At 39.5% G+C, this 17,267-nt stretch overlaps 1 protein-coding gene across 1 annotated transcript; it reads right to left on the bottom strand.

The window, feature by feature from the left end:
* Positions 1-4,787: 4,787 nt before the first annotated feature.
* On the bottom strand, positions 4,788-16,915 carry LOC105756993 (double homeobox protein 4C-like). Its single transcript, XM_023725738.1, has 5 exons — positions 16,891-16,915; positions 15,862-16,016; positions 8,221-8,333; positions 7,667-7,817; positions 4,788-5,414 (listed from the first exon to the last, which is right to left on the bottom strand). The coding sequence occupies exons 1-5, from the start codon at positions 16,913-16,915 to the stop codon at positions 4,788-4,790; spliced, it is 1,071 nt and encodes a 356-aa protein (XP_023581506.1).
* Between the last annotated feature and the right edge of the window lie 352 nt (positions 16,916-17,267).

Genomic DNA, 17,267 nt, shown 5'->3' with positions numbered 1-17,267 from the left:
GTATTCACCTTGGTCAATGCAAGTGAAGTAACTGTAGACAATGCACATGAAGGTTTGTGGCCTGCCAAGAGAGGATTGGTCAGTTCGTGGCCCTGGTGAAAGGGCCAGCCTTGAAATTGACTAGGAGTTTACTTATACATGCAGCCAACCCCACAGTGATTGGCAGACAAAAGAAGGAGGAAAGCAGCAGAAAGGAGAAAAGGCAAGAAATGCAAGAAGAGAGAAGCAGTGAGAGGAAGCTAGGAACCTCCTAAAAGATCTGGAACACAGGTCAAGGGCTGTAACACTGAAGACAGCAAAAGGCCTGGAAGAGGCCTTGTGGCACAGCTTAGGGGCAACAGGCCCAAAAGGGGCCCAGCGGCAGAGTCAGTGGTGATGGCAGAAACCTGCTGCTGGGAACGCAGCTAAGAGAGCCGAACAAAACTGCTCCACTGGCTGTGAGCTGGGTCAGTCAGCAGTGGAGAGGCCAACGGCAGGGAGGCTGAAGACAGAGAGGCCTGCAAGGCTGAGGGGGGTGTGCATAACCAAAAGGAGGCCTATCCTGAAGGGGATGAGAAGAAGCCTGTCCTGAGGGGGCTGAGGAAAAGCCTGTCCTGAGGAGGCTGAGAGGAGGCCTGCACTGCTGAGAGGCGGTGTGCCTGGCAGAGAGAAGGGCCTGTTTGCTTGCACAGCTGAGAGGAGCTGAGAGGCTGTCCTGTACTGAAGAAGGGAGGTATGTGCTCTCCACTTTGAGGGAGGCTTCCAGACTTTGCCTACATGCTTCCTGGTCCTGAGTTGTAGCTTATTGATCCTGATCCCGAGTTGCATGCTGTTATTTCTTTAATAAACACTTAACTGTAAGTATGGTCTTTGAGTTTGGTGTGGTCATTGCAACAAATTATCAAACCCAACAGAGATGTAGACAGTAGTATAGGAGGGGCGGCTGGTGTCAGAACTGGTAAAAGGTTGGAGAGTGGAGGTATGTCTGATCTCCACCTCATGGGAATCAGCTTTGGGAGGATCTTGGTCATTATACTGAAGTTAGATTCTGACACTACTACTACCTTTTTACAGTCCCTGACTCATGGGAACCCTATGCACACTGATATCGAACTGTTGTGATCCATAGACTTTTAATTGGCTGAGTTTTTGAAAGTAGATCACCAGGCATTTCTTTCTACTCTGTCTTTAGTCTGGAAGATCTGCTGAAATATGTTCTGCATCATAGCAACACAAAGCCTCTACTGACAAAGATGAGTGGTGTCTGCGCATGAGGTGCATTGGTCAGGAATCTCCTGCATGGAAGGCAAGTCTCCCTCATGGAAGGCGAGACTTCTACCACTGAACCACCACTGCCCTCAAAGTTGAATGTATATTAGGACCAATAACTTCTGCTGAGGGTAATTTGGCAATAAATACTAAGGTTACAATATTCTGGCACCTGCACCAAATTCTGTCTTAGTCATCCAGTGCTGCTATAACAGAAATACCACAAGTGGATGGCTTTAACAAAGAGAAGTTTATTCTCTCACAGTCCAGTAGGCTACAAGTCCAAAGTGAGGGCGTCAGCTCCAAGGGAAGGCTTTCTCTGTCAGCTCAGGAGGAAGATCCATGTCATCAGTCTTCCCTTTGTCTGGCAGCATCTCATCTCAGGAACCAAGGACACGCTGTGCCCCCAGCACTGCTTTCTTGGTGGTGTGAGGTCCCCATGTGTCTCTGCTCACTTCTCTCTTTTATATCTCATAAGAGATTGGCTTAAGACACTATCTAATCTTGTAGACCTCATCAACATAACTGCCACTAATCCATTTTATTAGATCATAGTGATAGAGTTTACAACACATAAGGAAATCACATCAGATTACAAAATGGTACACAATCATACAATACTGGGAATCATGACCTAGACAAGTTGACAGATATTTCTGGGACACACAATTCAATCCACGACATTCTACCCTTTGGCCCCCCAAAATTTATGTCCTTGCAACATGCAAAACATATTTATCTCATCATATTGTAGAAAAAGTCTTAACTCCAAGTCCAAAATCCAAAAATTCCTCTTCATCTGTGAAACCTAAAATACAAGTTACATGTTTCCAAAGGTACAATGGCAGAACAGGCACAAGCTAGACATTTCCACTACAAATGGGAGAAACTGGAGGAAAAGAAGGGATAACAGGCACCAAGCAAGTCAGCAGAACACATTACTTTAGCCCTCAAGGCTTTGCAAATAATCCTCTGTTCTCTTAGACCAGTCACACAATAGCTCTCTCCTCCAGACTCTAGGTATTAGCCACACTCTCCAGATTCTGAGTGGAGGCCACTCGGCCATGGGCTTCAGCTCCGCCTTCCAGGCCCACTGGGACAGCAGCTCTGCTCCCTCAGCTTTAGGTGCACTATTCTGCGAGTCCATCTGAGTGGCAACTCCACCCTTAGAAACACCAGAGGCCATGGCTCCACTCTTTGAAACCCCAGAGGTGGTGGCTATACCTTTTGAGACTGAGGCAACTCAGCTTCTTGTGTTGCTTGTCTCTTTAGCTTCTGCTTCCTGTGGCTTCTTGGCCCTTGGGCTTCATGCCAGCATCTGTCCTACTGGGACAAGTGTTCCAAAGCTCTGTAGTTCCACCAATAAGTGCCTGGAGGCACCCCACTCCACCAGGAAGCCTACTGCACACAGGCACTCAGCTGTCTGTCTGTGGGTCGGCTCCAGCACCGTATGGTGCCATTCTCATTCTGCTGCTGCTGGTTCTCTGCTGCTGCCACTTCTCTGCCCCTTCAGGTTCTCTGCTGCTCCTCTATCCATTCAGTTTCAAAACCACTTCCACATTTTAGGTATCTGTTAGAGCAGCACCCCACTCTCGGTACCAAATTCTGTCTTAGTCATCTAGTGCTGCTATAATAGAAATACCACAAGTGGATGGCTTTTAACAAAGAGAAATTTATTCTCTCACAGTCTAGTAGACTACAAGTCCAAATTCAAGGTATCCGCTCCAGGGGAAGGCTTTCTGTCTCTGTCAGCTCCGGAGGAAGTTCCTTGTGATGCATCTGTCTTCCCTTGGTCTGGGAGTATCTCAGCGCAGGAACCTCAGCTCCAAAGGATGTGCTCTGCTCCTTGCACTGCTTTCTTGATGGTATGAGGTGTATAAAACCTTGAGAAACTCTTGCATATAATGTACCTAGAGACATATGTAAGTATGTCCACTGCACAGTTTGTAGTAGTGTGAAACTGGTGTCTCTATAGATATAAGCTATGAACTAGATCTAGGTGTCCAGCCTTGTTCCCACACCTTCAAGTGGAAAGTAGAAAAAACAAATTACTAAAAGAATTGCACCACAAGGCAGAATGCAAATTGATAAAATAACACAATGAAGTAATAATTATTTTTCAAAGATATATTTATTGTACCAATGTAAATTGACATGCAGCTTGATACACCATAACACATTTTTAGAAGTTACCATTTTTAAAGAAGGGAGGAGTCTCAGATTAAGGATGACCAAGAGGTTTGAGTATACATACAATTTATTTAAACTGAAATTGGGAATGTTGTGGATACACATATACAGACAGTCCCCAGATTACAAACGAGTTCCATTCCTAAGTCTGCTTTTAAGTCGAATTTGTACATAAGTTGGAACAGTTAGGTACAGTTTGTGTCTAATGTCCCTGGCTGATGCAAACAGTTTGCACTCAATTACCAGTCTTAAGTTGGTGGTTCAAACCTACCAAGTAGCACCACGCATCTGTTTCCCTAAAGACTAAAAAACCCGTTGCCATCAAGTCCATTCTGACTTATAGCAACCCTATAGGTTACTACTAAGAAAACCTTATGGAGTAGCTCTACTCTGTAACACATGGGGTCACCCATAGTAACATCAAAAATTTTTTTCAGTGATGGCATGGTGTTGCTCTTGTAATTTTGTTTGTAGTTTTCTGGATGTTTTAAATGCTCAAGAGAAAAAATACATTTACACATGAAGACTACTTGGTATTATGGGTATATCATAATCTATTTAATTTTTTTCTTATTACTGAGGTAATCTCTATTTCCCAACTCCAACCCTCAGAGATAGGAAAACACTCAATTTTATGAACTCACATCATCAGGAAATATAGCATCTTCTCGTCTTCTACACATCAAATTTATTTCCATTTGACTTCTCTTATTGCCAGAAGGGAAATAATGGCAGATGTGTCCCTCTTAGAACTATTTTCTTAGCCTGGGTTCAGTTAGAGTTTACTAGTTGTCCAGACTGGCCAGGAGGTGATGACTGCAGAAAATACTTTTGTCCATCAAGGATTCAGAGTATGTGTCTGCTGCCTGGTGCCTGTTGTGCCTCCTGATGCAGAATGAAGATTTGAAACCGTCATTTAGATAATGAGGTGAATACAGAAGGCAAGCACTGCCCACAGGACAGAGTAAAAGCCTCCATTTGGGTTTCCAAGTGATTTGTCTTTCTTCCTGCTTTAATCTTGCTCCTGATTGTGACATCCTCGTTGTTCATTGTCCCTTAAATCATTCTGATTCCAATCAAAGAAGAGGAGGCCAGGACCAGGAACATCAGAATGACATCTTCCTCTTCTGAGGTCTTGGTGACCTTCGCAGCATGTGGAGGAAACCTGAAAATCATCTACACTGAGTGGTGGTTCAGATTGTGGAGGGGCCTCCTTCTGTGGATCCAAATGCAAAGGGTTGTGTCTTTGATCTGTTTGACAGATGAGATGTTGATCTATAAAGCTTGAGGTTTCTACCCCTTACTGGTGCGGTTGGTCAATGAAGGACAGGGCTCTCAAACTGATGCTGTCACAGATCCATCTCAGGGAATCCTGGAGGCCACAGTGTCCCTTCAGGAGGTTCCCATTCAGCTATCAGAGCCTGGCACATCTCATCCCAGTATTGTGTAATGAGAGCTAGGTCTTGCTGACTTTGATCCCACCATTTTTGTTTTTTGTTATCAGGTTGTGGCTGAGAATAGTGCTGGATGTGCAATCCTGCCAGTCCATTGTGTTCGTTGTGATCAGGGCATTTTCCTTGGCATTGGGGCCAGGAAGGAGTCTGAGTATCTAAGAGCCCCCTTCTCAGATCACTGATTGACAAGTGATTCAAAAGTGTCAGAGGGCTATGAGAATTCTCTCCTCTCTGAAGAGTCTGGGTGGGCTGGACCATCATGACACCTGGTGCTTGGCTCACAATTGGGTGCTTGGGATCCCAAGGAGCAAAAGACATGTAGGACAGAAGAAGAGCAGGTGTAAGTGTTTGGTTCCTGCTGAAAGAATTAGAGGGAGGAAAATGATGAAACGTGCTTCGTACAGTGGAATGGTTGCTTTGGTCCTGCTGAACACTCAAATTTAGGTCAACTGTCAAGGAATTCACATGTTTTCTTGTACTCTGTCCTTTTGGGTGTCGCATTCTTTGATTCCGGAACCATTTCTAGGTGCAGAATAGGGAGACAGGGACATGTGAAGACATAAGAGATTCCAGCTCTATATTTCATACACTGTAAAGCAAAGGGGTTATTTCTACAAAGCTAATCTCAGGGTAATACAATATATAACATTTGGTCTTTTAAAGTATGTCCAAATTAAAAGCAATTTACTCGTGTTTGAGATGTAAGACACTAGGTGACCTAAATGATTTGTGCTTAACTACTCAACCAAGGTTAAAAAAAAAAACAAAAAACCATTGCTGTCGAGTTGATTCCAACTCATAGCGACCCTATACAACAGAGTAGAACTGCCCCCATAGAATTGCCAAGGGGTGTCTGGTGCATACATGGTTTGAACCCACCCAGTGGCACCACAGTAGAAAAGCCTGGTGCTCTGCTTCCATAAAGATTACAGCCAAGAAAGTTCTATGGAGCAGTTCTTCTCTGAAACACATGGGGTCACCATGAGTTGGAATTGAGTCAATGGCAACAGATTTTGTTCTTGTTTTGCTTGTTTGCTTGTTTTTTTGTTTTTGTTTTTTGCCTTGAGATGTATTCTGCATTGATTTATTAGAATATCAGGCTTTTATCACTCTACACGGCCCTTCTTTTTTGTTTTCATTTTTCTATAACTCTATAATTTATTATTAGTCTTATTTGTATTGTAAGGCATATATTTGGAAATCCATCACCCCAGCCCAGAGATCATCATGTTCACACACAATCATAATTCCTTTAAATTTTTCCCCTCTTGAAATGGAATGTGTGGCTAATTGCTTCCATGAACAACCTGCCTCCTTTGACATGAGTCCAGAAGAACTAGATGGTGTCCTGCTACCATTACTGAACCTTCTGATCAAAGATTCTATAGAAGAGTCCTGATCAAAAGAAGCCAAATGCAGAACAGAATTTAAAATTCTCATGGAATCCAGATTTTCTGGATCCATGGAGGTTTATGAATCCCCAAAACTGTTTCCCTGAAATAATCTTTAAAACTGAAACCAAAAATATCCCTAAAGTCTTCTTAAAACCAAAAATAGTTTAGATTAACTAGTAAAAAATGTCTGCCTTGAGCATTATGTTCTTTCAAGATCTATCTGTATGGAATAAAATTGACAACAGCAACTCAAAAGTTTATCTAGGAAACTTAGGGGGCAGTGAGTTTATGTTAATGGAGGAGGAATATCTCAGAAAAGGAAGGTGAGAATGGCTACACAACTCCAAGAATGTAATCACTGTCACTGAATTGTACATGTAGAAACTGTTGAATTAGTGTATGTTCTGCTGTGTATATTCTCAACAACAACAAAAATAAATAAAATAAATTATTAAAAAAACAAATCTTTCCTCCTCTTGGCAATTCTGTGATCCATATGAAAATCATCTACTGTGTCACAAATTTTCTTAACAAAGTGTTCTGGAGTTGAAATTAATAAATTTGGTCCATATGTTCCATTTATATAATACAAGCAGACAAATTGAGATCATGGCACACCCCACTATCAACTATAGATGAAAGGGAAACTCCAGTTGGTTGAACAGGTATAGTTTCCAGAATATACCCTTTAATTTCAACACTTGATATGCAAACAAGCTGCCTTGACAAGGTTGACATTTTTCCTCTTTGCTGATGTGTTTAAGACAATACGTGTCTTAGACACACATTTATAAATATGTTCATAACTTTATCAACATGATTAATAGTGTTTGAGAGTTTCTGTGTAGATTATCCTATGAGTGTGCTTCATAATTCTGTAACATTTAACAAAGGGAGAGAAGGTACTCAACAAGAGCAATTTTTACTCCTCAACTGGAGGTCACTTGGCAACAGTGTATAGGTTTTGTCAGTCATCACAGCTAGAATAATAGGGACAGGGGCTATACTGGCATCTGTGATGCTGAATAACTTTCCACCATGCACAGAACAACTCCTCAAACCAAAGAACTATTCAGCCCCAAATGACAATATTGCCAAAGTTTAGAAACCTTGACATAGAGGATGTTTCCAAAATAGTATTAACTTTCACATTTTCCCACTTTTTTCCTTCTATTGTTTCAGAGTGTATGCCCCACTGGTAGGTGGGTTTTAAAATGTTTCCTTTTGCAGGACTGTAACTTGCAGTGCCAGGTGTTTACCACCTCATACCGTTGCCTTAGACCACTGTGATAACCCAAATAAACCAAATACACCACGCAACATCTCGGGGGGAAATATTTCTAGGGGAGACAAATGTGGTGCCATAGCATTAGAACTTACATGAATACTTGACTCTGGAATCTCTGTTTGTCGAGCCAGTTCTTCCCTGATAGCAATATTAGGGTACTGATTCCTCTCAAAGGCTTGAACTAGGATGCTCTTCTGAGTACTTGTGATGGATGTTCGACTTCGTCTGGCTTCTTTTGGTAAAGGAGAACACAGGTACAAAAGAGGGCTTTTAAGCCAGCTTTCACATTAAAACACCAAACACCAATTTTTGAATATCATTCTAACCACTTTTACTCCTTCTACACCCCCTTGAGGAACACATCATCCTGTTCTACCCTTAGAATAAAACCTCAGAGTGACAGAGACGAGGAGGCTTCACTTCCTAGCAGCAGCAGGATCAGAAATCCAAGTTTTCTTTGCTAAGAACTGGCCTGTCACAGCCAAATGTTTGGACAATGTTTATGTCTCTGACGTTAGGGTGTCCAGAACAAGCTATATTTTGTTCTTATCCTAAGTATTCTTGTGGAGTATTTGGGTACAACATACAGAGTGGTTTCTACTGTCCATGGGATCCATTGAGAAATTGCATTTAGACTGGTGGCTCCTTACCTTGAGTCCTAGACTGAAGCTTATCCTGTCCCTGATCTTCCCCAAAGGAGCATCCAGACTCCATTTGTTTCTGTCTTCGATGACTCCGTCTGTGGTTTTGAAACCAAATCTAAATGAAAAAAAAAAGTGAGAATCACACAACTCAGTCTGCACCAGAGCAAGCATCAAGTCCAATAAAAAATGTATTTGGCAATTTGCCCTTTGGGGAAATATCCATAAGAGACAGGCAATGTAGTACGCTAGGAATGATGTCATTATCTCAGCATGTTAGGATAAAATTCAGGACAGCACACAATCTGCTATCAACTTAAACCAGAATTTCTTTTTGTCATCCTTATGGTATCTAAAGTAAATGTCTCTAATTTAAGAGACAGTGTTTGGTCTTCCAAAGGAACAGCCTTTTCTTAACCCCGTCATCTCCTCATAAGCAACACCATTTCATAACACCCAGTATATGTGGACATGATCTCTGTTAAGAATTCCTTTAAACAGAAAGGCAAAGTTGGCTGACACAAACTGCTGAGCTAACACTCATTCATTTACCTCTTATTTCATCCCAGGATCAGTTATCAATGAGGAAACTCCTAGAGAGGAGCCAAGATGGCAGCTTAGTCAGACACACCGTGCTGTCCCTCAACAGCAAAGACACAAAAAACGAAGTGAAACAGATGCAGATGACAATTCTGGAGCCCTGAACATCAAAATGAAGGGTAAAGAATTGAATTAAACACCAATTGGAGGGAGAAATTGGAACAAAAGCAGCAAATGAGGAGCAATACGGAGTGGAGGTGTCCTGCTAGCCATCCCGGCACAGTTTGGTCATCTTGAGACAAAGCAAGTAGCAACCCCGTGTGAGGAGCACAGGACGGCAACATCACTATAAAGTTCATGGAAGAAAAAGTAGGGTTTCCAAGGGGTGGCTGGAGGATTCGAACTGCCAACCTTTTGGTTAGCAGCCAAACGCTTAATCAATGCGCCACCAGGGCCCCGCAGCCAGGCAAAGACATCACAAAAAAGAAAATTACTGACCAATATCCCTCATGAATATAAAAGCAAAAATTCTCAACAAAATTCTAGCCAATAGAATTCAACAGCATATGTATGGTAGCTGGGATCTTAAAAACCGTGCCCAACTACCATTTATTGAACATTTTTGATCAAAGATCCTATAGCAGGATTATGATCCAAAGGTGGGAATGATGAAAGAGTAGTAATTCTCCTGGAAGCCAGACTCCTGGCTTTCATGGAGCTCCGGGTAAACATTGCCTTTGTATGTCCTTCTGAACCTCGAGCTTTGAGGAGGTTAAAAAAAAAAGAAAAGAAAAGAAAAAAACTGCTTCCTGAAAGCCACTTTTGCATCAAACAATGGTTCAGATAAACTTGTAAGATCTTTTTGCTCTGGCTGTTGTACTTTTTTTCTTTTAAAGAATTCAGTCTGTTTTGGGAAACTAACTCCAAAGATCAGACTGAGAGCTATGTTTAAGGTAGACCTTTAGTCTTCAAGACGATGTTGTATGAAATGCCTGTCTAATGTTTGTAATCAAACTTTCACCTCCCTGCTATGCAGAAAATTACGTATCTTACAGAAAACAAGTTTTCAGAGGAGATCAACCTCATGGCTCATACTCTATTTTGTCTTAGGCTCTATTTCTCCTTCTGAGAAAGTGATTCATGATTGTTAATAGGTAAATCAAGGAGGGGCAGCTTGCCCTGGGGAGAAACACTTAGTACGTTTTAAATAGATTAACTGAAGACCTCCAACAGGAGAGGTCCATCTGTATTATCTTGCTAATCATGAATTCTCTACTGGAAACATGGTTGTCACATGTAAATTTTTTTATACCTTCTATTTTCTCTCGACAAACTTTGGGTGCTCCTTATAGATATATGTTTCTGTGTGATGAATCTAACTATACTAGTTTAGGTGATCCTTTTCCAACTGACAGTGTATTTACATGGATAATCTCTTGTTTAGATTCTTGGCGAATGCATGGGAAATGCGCTTTTGGAACTTTGGGATTATCTTTAGATATTCATAGTAATGATGCTGGTAAATATTTGGAAAGGTAACATTAAATTGCTACACATTGTAAAATGAGAGTCGGAAGAAAACCTATTGGTCCAATACTCGGGGTGGGGCTGGTCATTTGTAAGGGCTTTATACTTACTTTATACTTATGGTATCGTTGAGTTGGAGAAATCTTTAACAAATTTATCAATCACTGCAGGACAAATAACAGGCAAAGTTGCTAATGGGATGGAAGCACAACAGCAGTCTCTGACCTCATTAAGCAAAGGTGGCATGATATAACAGAATAACCTTAGATTTTTTATAGCCCAAGAAGGTAGTCTGTGCTATAGCAAATACCTCTAGCTGCATTTGGATAAATAACACAGGAGAAGTAGAACAGGATATACATAGAATTAGACAGCAAGCTAGTTGGCTACACACTGTAAGACCCTCACAAACACCAGATTTATTTGGTTGGTTACCATGAGGAATAAGTACGGGGGATAGATCACTATTGCAAGGAATAATAATATTCTTAGTCTGTATCCTAATAGTATTGGGCATAATAAAACTTATCTTCTACTGTCTTACACTCTTAAAGGCAAAATAAAGCCTCAGGCTAAAATGTTGATTTACATTCAGTCTGCTCATTTCAGCAATGTGATTGATGAGAAAGTTGCTTGCACTTAAGATCTTGGTGAAGAACTAGATGGTATCTGGTGGAAAACCAGCATTGTAAGTTTAAAGAGGCTGCCATGGCTGCCATCTAGGAGCCCGATTAAGTCCAGATATTGATCATCGATGCATTATCTCCAATCTCTGATCAAAAGCAGGGAATAATTTTTTAGATATTGGAGCCATTATTCCCTGTCCTCAAATGTAAAGAATATGACCTAGCTGGAGCTGGACTCACAAGGACTCAGAAGGACACATCAACTGAGCCCTGAGGTATATAAAGACAATAGCTAGGACAATCTTGGAAAACATCTTTTAGGGAAACTTTCACATAAACAAATCACAAACAGCACAAAAGACCCACATATTTTCCACTCTTATCTTTTTCTATTAACATTTAGTGAATAGTAAGATTTATTGGACCAGTGAAGACCTTCCTGACTGTCATTACTGAAACCTGTGCCAATGATTATTAACAAAGACAATTCAAAATGTAAAATCACAGTGATTTGGCAGTTTTTAGCCAGTGTGTGAAAAGGTGAAACTTTCAATGATTTTACCTATTTGTAATGTTAATATATACTGATGATTCTATAAAGTTCCTCAGTCTCAGAGAGACATGGCTCTGACTGCATGCTTGTCTGTTTCTCACTTTTGCCTCTTTAAAAATATGCATAATAAAATCTTTCTTTTTGCTTTAAAAAAAAAAAGAGTTCAACAGCATATCAAATAACACATCACGACCAAGTGGGATTCATACTAGATATGCAAGCATGGTTCAACATTAGACAATCAGCGTAATTCCCCACATAAATAAAACAAAGAAAAAGATCACATAATCACCTCAATTGATGCAGAAAAGATATTTCATAAAGTGCAACACCCTTTCCTGATATAAACTCTCAGCAAAATAAGAATAGAAGGGAAATCCCTCAATATAATTAAGGGCAAATATACAAAACCTACAGCCAACATTCTCAATGGAGGGAGATTGAAAGTAATCCCATTGAGAACAGGAACCAGACAAGGAAGCCGTTTATCACCACTCCTATTCAATGTTGTATTGGAAGTCCTAGCTAGAGAAATAGGGCAAAAAAAGGAAATAAAGGGCATCCAAACTGGTAAGAAAGAAGTAAAAGTATCCCTATTCACAGATGGCATTATCCTGTATATAGAAAATCCCAGAGATTCCACAAGAAAGTTAGAACTAATAGATTCAGTAAAGTGACAGGGTACAAGATCAACATGGATACTTCTACAGTAACAAAGAGAACTTTGAAAAGAAAATCAGGAAAACAATACCACTTATAATAGCCCCCAAAAAAAGAAAATACTTCGGAATAAATCTAATTAGGGACGTGAAAGACTTGTACAAAGAAAACTACAAAATACTACTGCAAGAAACCAAAAGAGACCTACATAAAAAGGGAAAAAATACCATGCTGTTGGACAGGAGTACTTAATATTGTGAAAATTTCAATACTACTCAAAGTGATACATAGATATAATGCAATCATGATCCAAATCCCAACTGCATTTTTCGAAGAGATGGAAAAACTAATCACTAATTTTATATTGTAAGGAAAGAGGCCCTGAATAAATAAAGCAATATTGAAGGGGAAGAACAAAGTAGGAGGCCTCACACATCCAGATGTCAGAACCTACCATACAGCCACAGTAGTCAAAACAGCCTGGCACTGGTACAATGATCGATACATAGACCGATGGAACAGAATTGAGAACCCAGATGTAAATCCTTCCATCTATGAACAAAAGGTCGAGGTCCATTAAATAGGGAAGAGATAGTATCTTTAACAAATAGTGCTGGCAAAACCGGATATCCATTTACACAAAAATGAAACGGGATCCATACCTTACACCATGAAACAAAAACTAACTCAAAATGGATTAAATACCTAAAAATAAAACCTAAAGCTATAAAGTTTATGGAAGAAAACATAAGGACAAAGCTAGGGATCCTAATTTATGGCATATAGACTATCAAACATAACTAAAAATGCATAAACAGCAGAAGATAAACTAGATAACTGGGACCTCCTAAAAATTAAATACTTATGCTCATCAAAAGACTTCTCCAAAGAGTAAAAAGAGAACCTACATACTAGGAAAATTTTTTTGGCAACGACATATCTGACAAGGGTTTAATCTCTAAAATTTATAGACAATTTCAATACCTCAACAACAAAAAGAAAACGATTGAAAAACGGGCAAAGGACATGGACAAACACTTCACCAGAGATGACATTCAGGTGGCTAACAAACACATGAAGAGATACTTGTGATCATTAGCCATTAGAGAAACACAAATCAAAACTACAATGAGATGCTATCTCACCTGGACAATAATGGCACTGACCAAAAAAACAGAAAACAACAAATGCTGGTGAGGTTGTAGGGAGACTGGAGCTCTAATACACTGCTGGTGGGAATGTCAAATGGTACAACCACTATGGGAAATGGCACAGCGTTTCCTTAAAAAGCCAGAAATAGAAATACCATATGATCCAGCAATCTCACTCCTAGGTGTATATCCTAAGAGAAATAAGAGCTGTGACACGAATAGATGTATGTACATCCATATGTTCTTTCCAGCATTATTCACAATAGCAAAAAGATGGAAACAACCTAAGTGTCCATCAACAGATGAATGGATAAACAAATTGTGATACATATACACAATAGAATACTACGGAACAATAAAGAATAATGATGAATCCACGAAACATCTCACAACGTGAATGAATTTGGAGGACATTATGCTGAGTGAAATAAGTTAATCACAAAAGGGCAAATATTGTATGAGACCACTATTATTAAAAGTCAAGAAAAGGTTTACACACAGAAAGAAACATTCTTTGTTGGTTACCAGGAATGGGAGGGGGAAGAAAGGAGAAACACTAACTAGATACTAGAAATGTGTTAATTCTGGTGAAGGGAAAGGCAATACACAATATGGGGGATGTCAGCACAACCGGACAAAGGCAAAGGAAGACACTGAGAGGTAAGCAAGAATAAAGGATGACTACAGCAAATACTATAACATACGCAATCCTGCAACAACAGTAATAACAAACAATAATTTACAAGTGGATATATAGATAGATAAGTATGCTAAATATGTGTAATAGTCATACAGGAGAACACTAGTGTGCATATATAGGTATGGTTGTGTATATTTATACATATATGTTTGTATGTACTGCATATATATTCATATATATAATAGAACACATAGAAGGCACAGTTATGGAAACTTCTTAGACATAACCAAACACCTCACAGGACTGAGTTACTGGGCTTGAAGGCTAAGGACCATAGACTAAGGGAACATCTAGGTCAATTGACATAACATAGTTCATAACGATAATGCTCTACGTCTTACTTCGATAAGTAGCATCTGGGGTCTTAAAAGCTGAGAGTGGCCATCTAAGATATAACTACTGGTCTCTTCCAATCTGGAGCAGAGAGTGAAGAAAACAAAAGACCCAAGGAAGCACTTAGTCCAAAGGACTAATGGCCCACATGAACCACAGCTTCCTTCGGCTTCAGACCAGAACTAGATGGTGCCCTGCTACCACCACTACCACTCTGACCAGAAACACAATAGTAGTCCCAGTTAGAGTGGGAAAAACATGCAGAAGAAAATTCAAATTCATAAAAAAGACCAGACTTACTGTCCTGATAGAGACTGGAGGAACCTCTGAGACTATAGTCCTAAGACACCCTTCTAACTGGGAACTGAAGCCACTCCCAGAGGTCACCTTTCAGCCAGACAGACAATAGACAGGCCCATAAAACAAACAGTAACACCCATGAAGAATGTGCTGCTTAGAAAATCAACTATCCAAGACCAAAAGGGCAACATTTGCTGGAAAGTAAAGACGAAAAGGCAGGAAGGGACAGAAAATTTGGACAAATGGAAACAGGGGACCCAGGGTGGAAATGGGGAGAATGCTGACACTTTGACAGGATTGCAATCAATGTTATGGAACAATCTGTGTATGAGTTGTTACTGAACACCATAGGAGAGCCAATCTCATCCTACGCAGTTACGTAGTTTCCTGGACTTTCCTTTCTCACCATCAAGTCAAAAGGACCCAGTGCCTCACAGTGAGCCAACCACCAAGTATTCCCATAGGATGTACTTTCAATAAAGAAATTTGTGTAAATCCCATCTCCCCCACCCAGAACTGATGCATGCAGAGATAACAAAATTTCTTCCATCCAGCTCCCATCAGCCTGTCCAGGTTTAGACTGAAACCCTTCCACCCAATGGTTTATTGGAGATTATATTTGATCCAAAACCCTGAACTTATTATTTTTCCCAAAAAAGTAATTTTTACTATTCTTTGGAAGTCCAAATATTGCTTCTTCTTCTGGTAAAATTATCTCTTTGACAAGTGGATAAACTGAGACTGGTTTTATTTTTACATCAATAATACTATTAAAGTAATTGAATAGAAAATTTGGCTCCAAACACTCTTGTGTACGGGTCAAATTTCAAACACTTAACTAAAAAGAAAAACTAGCCTGAGAATTGAGAAATTCTGTGAATTCTTACCCCCGGTTTCTACATAATTATAGAGTAATCATTATTCTGTTGTGTGTATTCCAACAATTAATGACTTACCATAGTGATCTAGTTCCTAACGTCAGTAAAGTCTCAAATACAATCTAATTATCACTTATCTGGAAATACTGAATGAGTACCTTATCCTACCACCATCAGTGAATACATCCACTCAATATTGTCAGCATTTCTAAAAGGTATAAACACTAATCTTGTTTTTATTTTTAACAATTATCTAATAGGAAAAGCCTTCTAAGCAAAATACTTTATATAAGAGAACTGCTAGATAGTGCTTAGCCCTCCTTTTCTCTCTACCAAGCTTTTCGCTGAGTCAAAATGAAATAGAAACCTAGTACTAACCTGAATTTTATACTCTGGAATGCCAGTTTCTTTGGCCAGTTGTTTTCTGGAAGCTATATCAGGGTACGGATTCTGTTCAAATGACGCTTGGAGGGTATCCTTTTGACTTTGGCTAAAAATAATCCGCTTCCTGCATGCTTGCCTTTGTAGTGTGCCTGATGAAGAGAAAAGGGGAAAAGGAGTATAAAGCATATGTTTGTGGATTGAAAACTGAGGTGTTAGAGGTTTTTATTCTAGAATAAATATAAGGCATGTGCTAAGTCCAATAATTACTGTAAATTTTTACTTTAGGCATTCAGGTAATGCCATCCTAAATTGGGCACCAAAAAAAAAAAAACAAACAAACTCCTTGCCGTCGAGTCAATTACTACTCATAGTGACCCTACAGGACAGCGTAGAACTGCCCCACAGGGTTTCCAAGGAGTAGCTGGTGGATTCAAACGGTTGACTTTTTAGTTAGCAGCCAAACTCTTAATCACTGCACCAACAAGGCTTCAAATTGGTCACAAATATATGTAAATACATATATCAGTAAGAATGACAATCACTTAACTAAGAAAACAAAGCAAAAACTTAAAGAAAACCCCCAAAATTACATGCAAAGAAAATAGGAAAAAATAGAAACAAGGAAAATTAATGAAAATAACATGAAACCACTAGATATCATGAAAAAATAAACATGTTAAACAAAAATAAATAGTGCTTTGTAATAAATAACAATGTTTTAACATAATTAAATATAAAAAATTTTTTTTTTTTCTCCATCTAAATTGTTATCTTAAACACTTTAGGTAGACAACCCATGTATGAGACCCTTGACTATCATCTTAAATTTGAAATTCAACTATTAAATTTCAAAGCATCCATTAACCCCTGACCCAATTTATCACTGAAAAACAGCCCACCAAAAAAAAAAAGAAAAAAAGTCCCTCCAATCATGCTAGTGAGTTACATTTTTATAAACTCTGGAAAATGACTAAGGCATTTGGCACTGTAGCACACAGAGCAAAGATAGCCATGGGAATTTACCACTCGAAGCGCTGGACAAATCCATCCTGGGAAGAGTCACCTGGATTCCACAGAGACTAGCAGACAATTTAGCAGCTCCGAGAGACACAGGACTTTATCAAGACAAAGGGTGGTTCTCCCATTCCTTAAATACCTCTCCATTTAATCTCTTCATTAAATAGTTAACACCTTCAGAAAGAATCTTGAAGCAACCATATTAAGGGGAAATTTAATTTGAAGTAGAAGTACAGATTCTACTAGGTAAGTTTGCCTCTATTGTAATACCTTTCAAATATGACTTTAGTTCTCTGCTCTCTAGTTTAGAAACGTATAAACATTTTGTTCTCTTATATACAAGGCCTCTTTTTTCTTATTTTTGACTTGGCCATACTGTTTAA

The sequence above is a fragment of the Trichechus manatus genome, unplaced genomic scaffold, assembly GCF_000243295.1.
Source record: "Trichechus manatus latirostris isolate Lorelei unplaced genomic scaffold, TriManLat1.0 scaffold00383, whole genome shotgun sequence".
In the NCBI taxonomy this organism is placed as follows: Eukaryota; Metazoa; Chordata; class Mammalia; order Sirenia; family Trichechidae; genus Trichechus; species Trichechus manatus.
This window is presented reverse-complemented; position numbering and strand designations above follow the sequence as displayed.